Source organism: Mesoplodon mirus (genome assembly GCF_964341445.2).
Source record: "Mesoplodon mirus genome assembly, chromosome: 17".
Classification (NCBI taxonomy): domain Eukaryota; kingdom Metazoa; phylum Chordata; class Mammalia; order Artiodactyla; family Ziphiidae; genus Mesoplodon; species Mesoplodon mirus.
Genome location: NC_138993.1, coordinates 918,656 through 933,651, shown reverse-complemented (window position 1 = coordinate 933,651; position 14,996 = coordinate 918,656). Strand labels below are relative to the sequence as shown.

Sequence of the window (14,996 nt, the reverse complement as noted above, 5' to 3'; positions counted from 1 at the left end):
AGACAGACGAACAGTCAGTGTAGACCGGAGTGTCAGGACCCGCTGACCGTCCCTCTGAGGCTGTGGGTCTCTCTGAGAGTCTAATCAATGCTACGACACCTTCCCTAGAAAGACGCACATAAGCCCTTAGACACAAGCTTTGTGGACAATTGCGTGGAGCTCAGGGACCAGAAGCCCACCCTTGTGGCTCTGCTGGCAGAGCACGAGCTCCAGACTAAGACTCCCCCACACGATGCCTGGGGTCCCCGCCCCGAGACCAGGAGATGGGAGCTCAAGTCCCACCTCCGCCATTTCCTAGCCGTGCATCTTGGTCACACCACTTAACCCTCGAGCGTAGAATGGGGATCACACTTGTATTTCAAGGATTGTTGTGAAGCTTAAAATCAGTTAAGATACACCCGATAGCACATTATCTGCACACAAACAAATATGAAAACAATGCTGAATATGTGGGTGACATTCGTCTGCAAGCCCTAAGAAAGCATCGACTCCGCTGAAGGACAGGGACGAGGTTTCCGGGTCCTGTTGGCCACAGGCCGTCCCATCTGTGAGCAAATCAGAGACCAGCACAGTGCCTGGAGGGGCCAGGGTCGGGGACCCCCAGCAGCTCAGCCCAGTTCTGCCGGGGACCGTTGTAAAGGACAGGAACGCAGGGTGAAGAGGTGGCCTCGCTGTCCTCCCAGGGGACTCTCCGCTGCAGGAGGAATGAAACAATGTCACTGCTAAGCTGGCCCTGATTTTGTGAAAAACTGGAAGAAGGGCTGAGCCCATGGAACTGGGGTCCCTCCCGGGGCTCCTGCAGGGGCCACAGACGTCCGTCCGACATCCCCGTTCTCTTCTGTCACCTCCCGTTCCCAGCGTCACGCCTCTGCTCTGCGTTACAGAACGGAGGCGTTCCTGCCACCCCCACTTCTGCCGGTGTTTCATTCCAGGCACATGAGGTGGCGGGCAGAGCCCCGGTCAGGAAGCAGGACGCTGGGTTCAGACACCCTCACGCGTCTGGGCAGGTGCCTGCCTGCATGTCTGGCTCTGCCTTGTCCAATAAATACTTGTGAAATGAAGAAATGAACGACCCTCTCGGAGCCCCTCGCTCCTTCCTCTGTAAAGGGAAAGCATCTACCTCCCCTGAGAATTATTTTCCAATGAGCTCCCATGTGGGAAAGCACCGCAGGATCCGTGGGGCACAGACAGTGAGGGGTGTGAGGACACACCCCTCCCCCCCCTCCCGCTGAGGACCGTGAGAAACCACGCGGAGGGGGCCTCCCAGCGGGCGGGCCCTGGGGCCGCCAGCAGAGCTCAGCAGCCGTCACACCCACAGGGCAGACCTGGGCTCAGCGAGACGGGTCTTTGCCTCGATGTCACCTGTGCCCACCGAGCACGAGAGGTGTGCGTGTGCCCACCTTTCAACCGCACCTGCCTACGGACGTCGGCGGCAGCTCTGCAGGGCTGAACCACGTCCCCCAGTGCAGGGTAAGGACCATGTCAGTGTCGCTCCTTGCCCCACACTTAACTACGTGGCTTGGGTGTCAGCTATCGAGGACACTGGGTTTTAATGACATGTGAAAAAGTTTACAGCAACATCACACCTACAGATGCTAATTCTGCAGAGCTGATTTCCTAGCAAAGGAAGAGTCTTTAAAATCATTACTCAGAAAACCTACGTGAGAGAAGAATCTGAAAAAGAATAGACATGTGCATATATATATATGTGTGTGACTGAGTCACTGTGCTGTACACCTGACACTAACACAGCAGTGTTAGTCAACTAGACTCCCATATAAAATACAAAGTTAAAAGAAAAATCATTACTCAGGTTAAGGAAGTGAGTCCTCATTCAAGTTAACAAAATTCCCTGCACACCTGCTGTGGACAAGGCACTTTACTGGCTGCTGTGCTGGGTGCTTGTGCTGGGTGCTGGATACTGAGTGCTGGCACTGATGCTTGGTCCTGGGTGCTGGTACTGGGGCTGGGTGCTGGGTACTAGAAGCAGCAATGATATTTCTGTTCTCAGGGGTCTTTTATCCTGAAAACGTGCAAGTAAGCTCTCAGTATCACATGTCACAGAGTGACCTCAGTACGGAGTAACCGTGTGAACGACACACAGAACGGTCAGGGGGAAATGCCTGTTATTCATAAGAACCAAGAAAAGCAGCCTGTCAGCTGAGCCCTGAGAACAGGAGTGAATTTTCCAGCTGGAGAAAGCAAAATCCAGACCCCAGGAGCGGCATCACCCAGAGAGGCGCAATGCCCGGCACCAAGTGCGTGGAGGGCAGAGAGGCCGGATGTGCCCGAGGCCGGCCGTGAGGCTCCACGTGGGAGGCGGGCACCCAGGGTGGGGAAGGGCGGCCTCAGGGCAGCTCCGTTCGGTGCCACCTGATTCAGGGATGTGAGTTGTGGACCAGCTGATGCACCCACGTGAGGGCCTGGGCCGCCAGCCCGCAGCCTCTCACCTCCTCCGGCCACTCCGCACTGGGGGTTGGGCGCGTCCAGGTCCTCTGCCTGCCTGGCCCCCAGCAGGCCCCGGACAGAGGGTCCAGGCCCCCCACACGGTCCCCAGGGCCCCCCCATTCATGGACCCTCAACAAGCGAGGTGAATGAAAGAATCAGCCAATGTAAAGGTGACAACGGCCCGAATAAAGTCACCAGAAAGATGAGAACAGAGACAACAGAGAAATGGAAGGAGAGAATCAAGGTGGTGCCACCCAGGGAGGGGAGGACACCGGTGAGTGTGAGGCTGGGATCCCGGGCGGGGCTGGATGGGGCAGCGTTCCCCCCGCCCCAGGCTCTCCCCTCTCCCCGCCATGACCTTCTGTGTGATCAAATTTGGCAGATCAGTAATAAGACACTTTCGAGTCTCTACTTCCCCACCGACCGTTCCTTCGCCCTGTTGGAAACTAGCACACCACGGACAAACTAAATCAAAGTCCTCACCATCCACGGGTCTCGGGGTGTCATTCACCTCGATTAAGAGGAACTGGCTCCAAGGTTGCAATGGCCTGTCGCGGAAGATGCTGCACTTCGGTGCCACCTGATTCAGGGATGTGAGTTGTGGACCAGCTGATGCTAAGCTGCTCTCTTGGCACCAGCTGGACGTGCACAGGCCAGGACGCGACCCGAGCCGTGGGTGGCGAGACGGACGGGGGCCGCCTCCAGCTGCTGCCAGGCAGCGTGGCTGCGTGTCCTCCGAGCCGCGCAGAGGTTTTCATCAAAGATTAGACAGGGCAGCGGTGGGCACGGCCCTGTTCCGCCGAGACGGAGGGCTGCCTGTCTGGATGGCCCGCGCTGTGGGCTGAAGGAAGCCTCGGGAGTAAAACAGCTGCGGCTTTGGGTCAAAGTCCTGTCGCGCGGCTGGCCAGCCCAGCGTACTGAAGTCAGCTCCCATTCTGCAAACAACCCCAGCAGGGTAGACGATAGCTGTGTCCAAACCCTCTTTGCTGCTCAGAAAATAACGCTACGGGAACCCAGACCTGCCGACGTGGGGTGCTCCCTTCCCGTCCTCTGTAAAAGCCAGAAGCCCCTATAGCCCTTTCTAAGCAGCCTCCCCACAGACACTGCAAAGGAGCGACCCTGAGCGTCGAGGCTGGAGCCCCCCTGACATAAGGCAGCTGAGAGGAGACACAGACAGCAGAGGGGCTGAGGGGGCCAAGGGCTGCAGCCCGGGTCTCCCGCCCTCGCTTGGCCCCTGCCAGGCGCTGTGTGAGGCCTGGAACACCGTGAGTCCTCACCTATTTGCTGAGCGAATGAGAGAAAATCACCACAGGGATCCGTGGGATACAGAACCCATCTCTTAAGAGAGCAAAGCTGTTTCAACATTTCAACGGTTTGTTGTGAGTAAATGCTGTTAGTTACAGAGGACTCTTCTGTGAATTAATGCCAGGCCTGAAGCTAAAGAGCCCAGGGCTTGTCTTTACTGATTGTTTAATTAACAGACTTTGTTTTTTAGAGCAGCGCTAGGTTTACAAGCAGAAAGTATAGAGAGTTCCCACACACCACCTCTCTCCTACACAGTTTCCCCACCGTCAACATGCCCGAGAGATGGTACCCTTGTTACAACAGGTGAACCTATAGACACACATCATCATCACCCAGAGTCCATGGTTTACACTGGGGTTCACTCTTGGTGTTGTACTTTCTATGGGTTTGGGCAAAAACGTATAAGACGTGGCTCCACCATTCTAGTCTCATACAGAGTAGTTTGACCTAAAAATCCTCTGTGCTCCATTTTTTCATGCCTCCATCGCCCCAAATCCTGGCAGCCACTGATCTTTTTACTGTCTCCATAGTTTTACATTTTCCAGAATATCATATAGTTAGAATCATACAGTATGTAGCCTTTTCAGACTGGCTTCTTTCACTTAGTAATATGCACCTAAGTTTCCTCCACAGCTTTTTGTGGCTTGATAGCTCATTTCTTCGTATCACTAAATAATACTCCATTGTCTGGATGCATCACAGTTTATTTATCCATCACCTACTGAAGGACATCTTGGTTGCTTCCAAGTTTTGACCGTCATGAATAAAAGCACTATAAACATTCACGTGCAGGTTTTTATGTGGACATAAGTTTCCAGTTTCTTTGGGTAAATACCAACGAGCACAATTGCTGGACCCTATGGTAAGACTAGCCTTGTAAGAAATAGCCAAACTGTCTTCCAAAGTGGCTGTAAATTTTGAATTCCCACCAGTAGTGAGTGAGGGCTCCTGTTGCCCCACACATGCTCTACAGTATTTGGACTTTCCATGGTTTTGGATTTTAGACATTCTAACAGGTGTGTAGTGGTATCTCACTGCTGTTTTACTTTGCGTTTCCCTGGTGTTGTAGCTAAAAGTCATCACCAAACCTAAGGGTACCTCTAGATTTTATCTCCTATGCTATCTTCTAAAGTTTTAAAGTTTTGGATTTTACATTTAGGTCTATGATATAACCCATTTTGAGTTAATTTCTGTGAAAGGTCTGTGTCTAGATTCTTTCTATCTCTCTTTCTTCCTTCCTTTTTCTTTTCTTTCTTTTTTTGCATGTGAATGTCCAGTTGTTCCAACACCATTTATTGAAAAGACTATCCTTTCTTCATTGAATTGCTTTTGCTCCTTCATCAAAAGCCAGTTCACTGTATTTATGTGGGTCTGTTTCTGGGCTCTCTGTTCTGTTCCACTGATCTGTGTTTCTGTTCTCTCACCAGCACCACACCTTCCTGATTCCTGTACCTTTATAGTAAGTTTTGAAGTTGGATAGTGTCCATCCTCCAACTTTGTTCTTCTTCAATATTTTGTCATCTATTCTGGGTCTTTTGCCTTTTGCCTTCCTGCTCTTTTGCCTGGTATAAATTTTATGATCGGCTTGCTTGTTGTTGTATCCACAAATAACTTGCTGAGATGTCGATTGAGATAGTTTAATCTAGAGACCAAGTTGGGAAAAGCTGGCATCTTAATAATGTTAATTCTTCCTGTCCAAGAACATCACTTTGGGTTGAATGGGGTCCCCCAAAATGACATGTTGAAGCCTTAACCCCCAGTACCTGTGAATGTGACCTTATTTGAAAACAGAGTTTTGCAGATGTAATTAGTTAAGATGAGGCCACACTGGATTAGGATGGACTCTAAATCCAATATGACTGATGGCCTTTTAAAGAGGAGAGAACAGTGATCTCAGATACACCCGGGGAGGAGAACCATGTGACCACAGAGGCAGACACAGGAAGGAGGAGCTGGAAGCCTAGGAATGCCAGCCACCACCAGAAGCTGGAAAGAAGCAAGGGAGCATTCTCCCAAAGAGCTTTCAGAGGGATCAGAGCCCGGCCCAAAACTTAATGTTGAACTTCTAGACTCCAGAACTGTGAAAGAAAAAAGAAATACTGTTGTTTTGTTCATTCAGTTTGTGATAATTTGTTGCAGCAGCACTAAAAAACAAATTCGGGCTTCCCTGGTGGCGCAGTGGTTGAGAGTCCGCCTGCCGATGCAGGGGACACGGGTTCGTGCCCCGGTCTGGGAAGATCCCACATGCCGCGGAGCGGCTGGGCCCATGAGCCATGGCCGCTGAGCCTGCACGTCCGGAGCCTGTGCTCCGCAACAGGAGAGGCCACAACAGTGAGAGGCCCGCGTACAGCAAAAAAAAAAAAAAAAAAACCAAACTAATTTAAACATGAATTATCTATTTATTTAGATCTGTTATTTCTTTCATCAGAGTTTTGTGGTTTTTCTCATATAGGTCTTGTACATATTTGCTAGATTTATACCTAAGTACTTAATTTTTGGGTGCTAATATAAGTAGTGTGGTGTTTTTAATTTCAAATTTCAATTGTTCATTGCTGATATATAGGCAAGTAATTGACTTTTGCATATTTAATCTTGTGTCCTGTAATTTTTCTGTAATTGCTTGTTAGTTCCAGGAGAAATTTTGTTCTTTTTTTGGTCATGTATAAAATAAGACAGTTTTATTTCTCCCTCCGAAGTCTGTATGCCTTTTAATTTCCTTTTCTTGTGTTATTACATTAGATGGTACATCCAGCGGGATGTTGATTGGAATGTAGGGCCTTGTTCCTGATCTTAGGGGAAAGCACTGAAACATTTAGAAACAAATAACAGAATGAAAAGCCAGCTGTGGGGCTGGTACAGATCACCCAAACAGAAGAGATGTTATTTGCCCTGTGTTGAGGTGGTCCCTTTTTTGGACACTAGCAAATGCAACACATTCTCTGTGGCTGCTTTGGTTGCAAAGTTCTTTCATCGATGGTCCCGGAACGGCGGCCGCTGGTCCGGAGCATAACCGCGCAGGCAGTGTCGTGTGGAACCGGCCGTGGGAGTGGGCCTGTGGGCCGTCCTGCCTCAAGAGCAAGGGCCGTTTCCAGGCTCAGCTGCCGTGCCGGTGGGCTCCACCAGTCAAGATGCAAACCCTCACGGAGCGGCCTCTACTGTGGGGTAAGGACCCTGCCTGGTGCTGCGGGAAGGAGAAAACGTCTTAAACTGCTTATAATCCCCAAAGAAGTTTACAATCTGCTTTAAAAAGTGAGTTATTTAGGGACCTCCTTGGTGGCGCAGTGGTTAAGAATCTGCCCGCCAATGCAGGGGACATGTGTTCGACCCCCGACCCGGGAAGGTCCTACATGCCGTGGAGCAACTAAGCCCGTGATCCACAACTACTGAGCCTGCGCTCTAGAGCCCACGAGCCACAACTACTGAAGCCCGCGTGCCCAGAGCTCGTGCTCCACGAGAAGTCAGTGCACCGCAACGAAGACTCATTGCGGACAAAAAATAAATAAATTAATTGATTTTTTAAAAATTGAGTTATTTTACTATGCTAACGTTTGTGCCCTGCCTGGGGCGGCCTTGGGCATTCAGAGCCGACCTGTCAGAGGGGGCGCGGGCCGGGTCTTTGCCAGGAGCGCGGGGCTGGCTGAGGAAGGCCCCCTTCGCTTCCCTGGATGAGGAGGCAAAGAGCGGAGGTGACTAATAAAATAACCCCTTTAACTCAGTAACGTAGTCATTAATGAATAAAGACCCCCAGTCTCTGTGCCTCCAGGCTGCTCTCTGACAGGGCCTTGCACGGGCGCCTGGCGGGCTGTTAAGAGGGCGGCAGTGTCCAGAAAAGAGCAGTCTAAGTCCTGGGAAAAACACAGTCTGCGCCGAGCTCGGATCCCAACGGGTCCAGCCCGTCGGAAGCCTGGCTGCGGGCCCACCCGGGCTCACTCGCCCAGGACGGCTCCCGGGGGGCGCGGGCGCAGGCCCTGCCCCCGACCCCCCGGCGCTGCGGGGACACCTGGGCCGCCCCGCCAGACCCGGACCGGGCTGGGCCAGGCCCCGCGCCCCGCGCCGCAGAGGGAGGGCCCGCCCGCACGCCCGTGCGCCCCGCAGCCAGCGCCCCGGGGCGGGCGCGCTCCGATTCCCGCGCGCTGGTCTCGCCTCCCGCCCGAGGAGCGTCAGGACAGAGGCGGGGTGGGGCGCGGTTAAAAGGCGCTGCAGGTGGGAGCCGGGCCATCCCGGAGCGCGCGGAGGGCAGCTGCAGACGTCGCACACCCGCCGAGCTCGCGGCTCCTTGCCCTTCCTGCCCGTCCGGCGGCCGCGCAGGCGCCGCCCCGCGCCCGGACCCCGCGCCCGGCCGCATCCCCGCCGAGCAGGTGAGGGGGGCGCTACCTCTCGGCCCCTCAGGCGGAGGGCTTGTCTCCGGAAGCCGGAGCAGGTAGGTCGGCGGCCCGTGGCCCCCCTCCCCCTCATCCCCCGCGCCCGACCCCGTCGGCGACCCGCTCCAGGGCCCGCGGGTGGGGGGCGGTCCGCGAAGCCGCCCGCGCCCCGCACCTTCCCGCGGCCCGGCGCGCTCGCAGGAACGAGGATGGACTGGTTTGACTTTTACCCCGGACGGTCCCCACTGACTCCCACAACAGGTTTTACAGATGCGTCAGCTCGTGGGTACAGGTGCCCCTTTCCCCCACTTCCTCTGCTGCCTTTTGGATTTTCTTGGCTTTCATGGGTCCCTGACGCGGTCCGGCTCGCGTTTAGGGGCGCGGGACTAGCCGGCAAGCCCAGGTGGAACTGGCCGGAGCGGCCGCTGGACGTAAGCCCAGGAGCCTGTGAGCCGCACGTGACAGTGGCACAGTCACTGGACAACAGTAATTGTCACTGGTGACACATCTCAGTAAAAGGTGGCGGCACCAGAAGGTACTTCCTGTCTCGTGGAGGAGACCGGCCCCAGGTGTCACCCGGCACGGGTGTGTGATTTTGACCGGCTTGGCCTCCCTTCCTGGAGAGCAGGACGGAGTCTGGGGTGAGTGCGGCCTGGATGCAGCTGTGGACGCCTGCAGGGGCTGGGGGCCTGCAGGCACGCAGGGACCCGGGCCAGCGACCCTGGCACCATGTCCCCCAGGTCGAATCTGGCTGTGGGTTCAGCGCGTGGTTGAATTCAGCCATGCACCCTTGCTCTCTCCCTTGGGTGGACTTGATGCCACAGAAGTCTTTTCTTGCCCCAGTTCTGGCAGAGTCTGGTCAGTATTCTAGAAGACGTCCTGCCCCAGCCAGACTCCTTAGAATTGCAGGATGTGCTGTGTAGAGCTTTGTCTGCTGCTCCGAATCTGCGAGCCACTGGGGTGGTGTTGGAACCCTGCCAGGCAGGGGAGAAGGGGTTATGAAGAGAGAACGTCCATAGAGAGAGCCTGTGATATAACTGGGGGAGGGGTGTTCCCGTTGCCATCACCGCGTTGACCCAACCCAGAAGACGTCAGTCAGTTCAGCTGCTTCGCGGTGTCTTTATTTAAAACAAAATTCTGATGCAGGAAATGGGAACTTCAGTCTCTTTTTCTTTTACTCTTCTGAATTATAAGAGCTTTAAGAAGGAAAAGAACCAACAGAGGTTCTGACTGAACAATTTCAACAGGGTGAGAGGAAAATTCTAACTTGCAGGTCCTCACCATGCACCCCTGGTTCAGTCTGAATGTTCTTGGAGTTGTGAGTGGTTTGTATATTTTAGTTAAAAATTGTAGGTAGAATGAAATTGTGGGAAAATAATTTCCGGCCCAAGCTTCTGGGTCCGTGAGGGCATAATCCTGCCAGGGGCTTCATTATCATGTTAAGATTTTTGTTTGACTCATTTGATCCGTGAGAATGGACCAGGGTCCCCAGAGGGCTTTTTCTGTTTTTATTCCCAGGATCATTTAACTCCAGCTGGACCTAAATGTTTGGAAAGGACACAGGTTTGCTTCAGGGAACAGAGACGGCTAAACGGAAAAACAAATTTTTAACTCTTTGAAGTCTTAAATGGATTAAGAATTACATGTACAGTATTAAAATACTCCTTCCTGAAAAAATATTTTGTGGGTCTAGATTCTAAATAATTGTGGCAGTTTCCTTTGGACTTTAACTGTATATATTAAATACATTTTTGAATAAACATATATATTCAAATTAGAACATATTTTAATTTAAAATTTATCCTTTAATAAATATTGATTGTATTCTCCAAAGAATTTAATTCAGAAGACCCCCATTATATAGCACACCTCCCACATATGGACATACAATTACATTGAATCTTGGATTATGATAGCTCAGAACCATTAAAGTTTACTTTGGACAAAAAAAAAAAAAGTACATGTAATTCTATGAATTGTCCATTTTTATGTTTAGACTCCATAGACAGGATTTTTTTTCATTTTTATTGAGTTAATTTTGAAGAAGTATATAAATCCTAAATCCATTTTATCACTGGTCATTACTTTGAAGGGACAGTTGATGGATTTTTTTTTTTTTTTTTAGTTGATGGATTTTTGAGTCACTAAATTTAAAAATCAGCTGTCAGTTTGTCCCTTGGATGACCTGACATTTCCAGAGACAAAAGGAAAAGACTCTTCTTGATTACGGAGAGAGTTTAAGATTTTTTATTTTAGGCTGCTGACTTGTGGGGTAAGGGAGTATATCCAGTTCCTTAAACTCCACCTTCTTTTTTTTTTTTTAATGCTCAGGGGCATGGGCTTGAGGTTTGGGATTGGGCATTATTATCATTATTGTTATTGTTATTATTTTGAAAGGGAAAAGGATCCACACTCAAGATTTTATTTTGATGTTATTTGAAGTACAGGGCATCAGGAAACTGGCAGGGTCCAGACACCCCCCTTAACAGTTCTGGGGACGAAGAAGAACTACCACCCGAGGTCGTGCAGTGGACCCCCGGGGAGGAACTGAAGGGCTGTGGCCACAGCTACTAGTTCTCCCTTCACGGGTCACACCCTCACTGCCCTCCGGAAGCTGCACCCTGGTTCCCTTTCCTGGGGGGCGCCACTGGCGGCCGGGTGGTCGGCGATCGATGGTGCAGGGGAGCCGGGTCCCAGAAGCGGGAACCTCACCCTGAGTCTCCTCTGGCCGCAGAGCTGCGAGTGCCTCCGGCGCTGCTCGTGCCTTGGCGTCACTGCGCCTCATCAGCGCAGGCTCCTCCACTGTCCAGAGCCAGTGTGGACATAGTGAGGGATGCTCCGTCCTCAGGCCCAACAGGGAGTCGGGATGACTTTGCAGGGAGTGCAGATGCCGAGGGGGTGCTGGGGCTTCAGTTTTGGTCCCGTCATCAGTGAAACGACACGGCTTTGTGAAGCAAACCAGTTATGCTTAAATTCTTAAATAAGAATTTTTAAAACAAGAAATTATATTACTGAGGCAGAATGCTGATGGACAAACTATTTGAGTGTAAGAGGGAAGCACCATCTCTCTTCCTAACACTCTGTGTCATCAGAAGTCAGGTCACTGATTTCCTATTTTCAGAGCTAAGCAATTGGACCGCAGCTGTGTGTCCGCAGTGACTAGAGACACTGCACAGCCCAGTGGCGTTTGCTTCTGTGAGCTTGATTGTCACCACCTTCCTACACAGGGGCCAAGCAAACTTATTCTTTGCCTAAAAGGCAGCCAGGAAGGCGCCAGTTAAAATAAACCGCTCTGGTTCACAAAGAAAGAGTTAATATTTTGCTTTTTATTCAACAAGCTTTTTATTATTAAAGCTTTGTTTAACACTAATTGTGAGGGGTACCGAGGGAGGCAGTTACTTTGGAAAGTAATTTTCAAAGTGTCTTCACATCTGCCACCAAAATGTTTCTGGCAGGCCCCCCTGAGGCTCTCCTGCAGTGGAAGAGTCCTGGGGGCAGTGGCTGCGGCCTCAGGGCAGGAAGCCTGGGGGGCGTCCACACCCCCGGCCAGTCTTCTGGGAGGTGAGGTGAGCTGTGCTTCTGTTCGAGGCCTCGACAGTGACTTCCAGCCGGACAACAGGGCTTCTCCCTAAGAGCCTCGGAAGGATGCGAACAGACTCCATAGGAAGCCATCTCATTTCTTTTTCTTCCTTTAAAGGCACATTGCTGATCTTTAGTTAGAGTCAATAAGTATCGTAAAACAGATTATTTTCTGTTCAGCTTTGCTACTTTGATAGAGCGTGTAATTTGGGGACCCAGAAAAGTCAAAAGAAATAAAGATGCCGCCACAATAATTGCCCCTGTTTTTTAAGGAGATGCCCCAGGGGGCAGGAGTCAAGGATTCTGCGGGGGACCTCGTGGGGGGACATTTGACCTCCGGACCTCTCCCATGACGTCAGCCTCTCCGAATTCCTTCAGGCCAGTGGCCTCTGGCCCCTGGGAGGGTGAGGGTGGTGCCTTACTCAGGCAGCTGAAGATAGACAATTCAGAGAGGAAACAGCCTTCTTACTGGTGGGGGAGTTTAAACTCTCTGCACTTTGGAGGGTTGGAGAAAATGTGACCTTTATTGGAGAAATCCAAACCTTGCTGGTCGGGCGTTGAATTCCCCACACTTCAGTGGGAGATGTTTACTAGTTAACTAGAGAATATCTCCGGCTTGTAAACAGACAGGATGGACCTCCCAGGTGAGCCGACACTGTAAAATATGTTCAAACCTCAAGATATTTGTGTCTTCCTTCCACTGGGTGCATCCCGGTGCTTCCAGATCAGGAGGGCGACAACTGGGAAGATTTATTCTAACAACTTCCACCAGGAGCTAAGAGTGAATTCTACAGTTCATAGCCCTCCAGTGAGGTTTTTAAATGAAAGACTCATTACTGTGGACTTGGAAATCCTTTAGGTCATGGGGTCAGTGGTCTGAGGCGGGGGTTAGACGCAGATCCTGAGACCAGTCTTCCTGACTGAGGCCCCCGTGTCCCCCCGGACGCGTATCGGAGGCTCACACAGCCTCCCATGAGAAGCATTAACGACGAGGCACCCCAGCGTTAAGGAATGTGTGTTTAAAGAGCTGTGCTTTTTTCTCAGCTCTTCTTTTCAAAAATCAAAAACATGGCTGTCTGTACACTCTGCCTTTGAGTCCCGTTTAGTCCTGGATCCACACAGGAATCAAGCGCCCAGCCCCTCGGCTGCTCTGGGGGCTCCTTCCAGGCCCTTCCTCCCGTTCCCGGCCAGGTGGACGCCCACCCGCGTGCAGGTCATTCTGGAAATGCACGTGAAGAGCTGCCCAGGGGGCCCGGGCTCCACCCTCCTCACCAGCCTGAGAGGGAGAAGCCTGAGCCCACGTTCAAGTGCAAGAAAGTCTCCCCCAGGGGGGTTGACAAAAGGCCTTTGGGGCCCCTCCCCCTAAAAGGCTATGAGAACTTGGGTGAGAGTGTTTTTCTGAGGAGACGGTCTTTCACTTCCAGAAGATTCTCAAAGGGTCCATTATTCTTTTATTTTCTGAGCAGAATACTGACCAACTCTCTGGTCTGCCGTGGCCATGCAGAAGGGGTCCGTTTGATTTGTGCAGGGTTTGTGTAGAAGTCAAGGGCCCTTCCCCTCAGGACGTTGGATCAGAGGGACCCTGCACTGCAGGCGGGGCTGGTCCTGCACCTGCGGCTCTTGCTGTAAACTTGGCACCTGTCCGGTGGGGGAGCGGCACTGCCTATTACAGGGGAGAAAAGTGAGCACTTGTTGTAAAAGCCTGTGGTTCTATTTTGGAAGAGGCTCTTTGAGTAGTTTATGGCGTTAGGTTTCCTAAGAACACATGATTATGGCAGATGATGTTGTTCAAGCCAGAAGTAAATACAAGCATATTGTGCAAAGTGAACTAATAAGTGTTTGGTTTCTTTTTTTCCCCTTCTTAGTCCACTGGGTAAAACAGATTGTGTCATTCCAGTGAATGATTCTTTTTCTTGGATAAGCCCTTTAACGAATAAAATCTACTGAGGGGGCTTCCCTGGTGGCGCAGTGGTTGGGAGTCCACCTGCCGATGCAGGGGACGCGGGTTCGTGCCCCGGTCCGGGAAGATCCCACATGCCACGGAGTGGCTGGGCCCGTGAGCCATGGCCGCTGGGCCTTCGCGTCTGGAGCCTGTGCTCCGCAACGGGAGAGGCCACAGCAGTGAGAGGCCTACAAAAAAAAAAAAAAAAAAAAAAAATCTACTTAGGAACCTCTGTGATCCCTTGGGCAAAGCGGAACAGGGATTAAATGGGAGCTTGGAAACGAATGAGGTTTGCTTGAGGTCCTGGGTTAGTGTCAGGCAGCAACCTAACGTATAATCCGAGTTCAGCTGAATCCAGATGATCGTAAACCCTCACTGGAACGCGAGAGTGTTTTCAGAGTGGGTGTTGTTCCCTCCCAGAAAACCACCTCCTAGCAGCTCAGAGGGTGACCTCAAGAGAAACGTGCTCCTGTCTGTAACATTACAGCTGTCTTACACATTGACGGAAGATTCCACTAACTGCCCTGTGCTACTTTTCGCCTGTTCAGGAGTAAAGCGTCAGGATGGACTGGGGCACGCTGCACACGTTCATCGGCGGCGTGAACAAGCACTCCACCAGCATCGGGAAGGTGTGGATCACGGTCATCTTCATCTTCCGCGTCATGATCCTCGTGGTGGCCGCCCAGGAGGTGTGGGGGGATGAGCAGGCCGACTTCGTGTGCAACACGCTGCAGCCCGGGTGCAAGAACGTGTGCTACGACCACTTCTTCCCCGTGTCTCACATCCGGCTCTGGGCGCTGCAGCTCATCTTCGTGTCCACGCCGGCCCTGCTGGTGGCCATGCACGTGGCGTACTATAGACACGAGGCCGCGCGCCGGTTCAGGCGCGGGGAGAAGAGAAGCGAGTTCAAGGACTTGGAGGACATCAAACGGCAGAAGATCCGGATTGAGGGCTCCCTGTGGTGGACCTACACCAGCAGCATCTTCTTCCGCATCATCTTTGAGGCCACCTTCATGTACGTGTTCTACTTCCTGTACAACGGGTACCACCTGCCCTGGGTGCTCAAGTGTGGCATCGACCCCTGCCCCAACCTCGTGGACTGCTTCATCTCCAGACCCACGGAGAAGACTGTCTTCACCATCTTCATGATCTCCGCGTCCGTGATCTGCATGCTGCTCAACGTGGCCGAGCTGTGCTACCTGCTGCTCAAAGTGTGTTTCAGGAGATCCAAGCGAGCACAGAAGCAAAGAACCCCCCCCAACCATGCCCTCAAAGAGAGTAAACAGAACGAAATGAATGAGCTGATTTCCGAGAGCGGGCAAAACGCCATCACGGGGTTTCCTAGTTAAACGGTGCCAGGC

The 14,996-nt window shown here is 52.0% G+C and overlaps 1 protein-coding gene across 1 annotated transcript; it reads left to right on the top strand.

Annotated features, from left to right (window-relative positions):
• Nucleotides 1-14,198: 14,198 nt before the first annotated feature.
• Nucleotides 14,199-14,996, top strand: GJB6 (gap junction protein beta 6; the record flags this gene model as incomplete). Its single annotated transcript, XM_082602186.1, has 1 exon — nucleotides 14,199-14,996. One exon carries the CDS (start codon nucleotides 14,199-14,201, stop codon nucleotides 14,982-14,984), a length of 786 nt encoding a protein of 261 aa, XP_082458312.1. The 3' UTR covers nucleotides 14,985-14,996.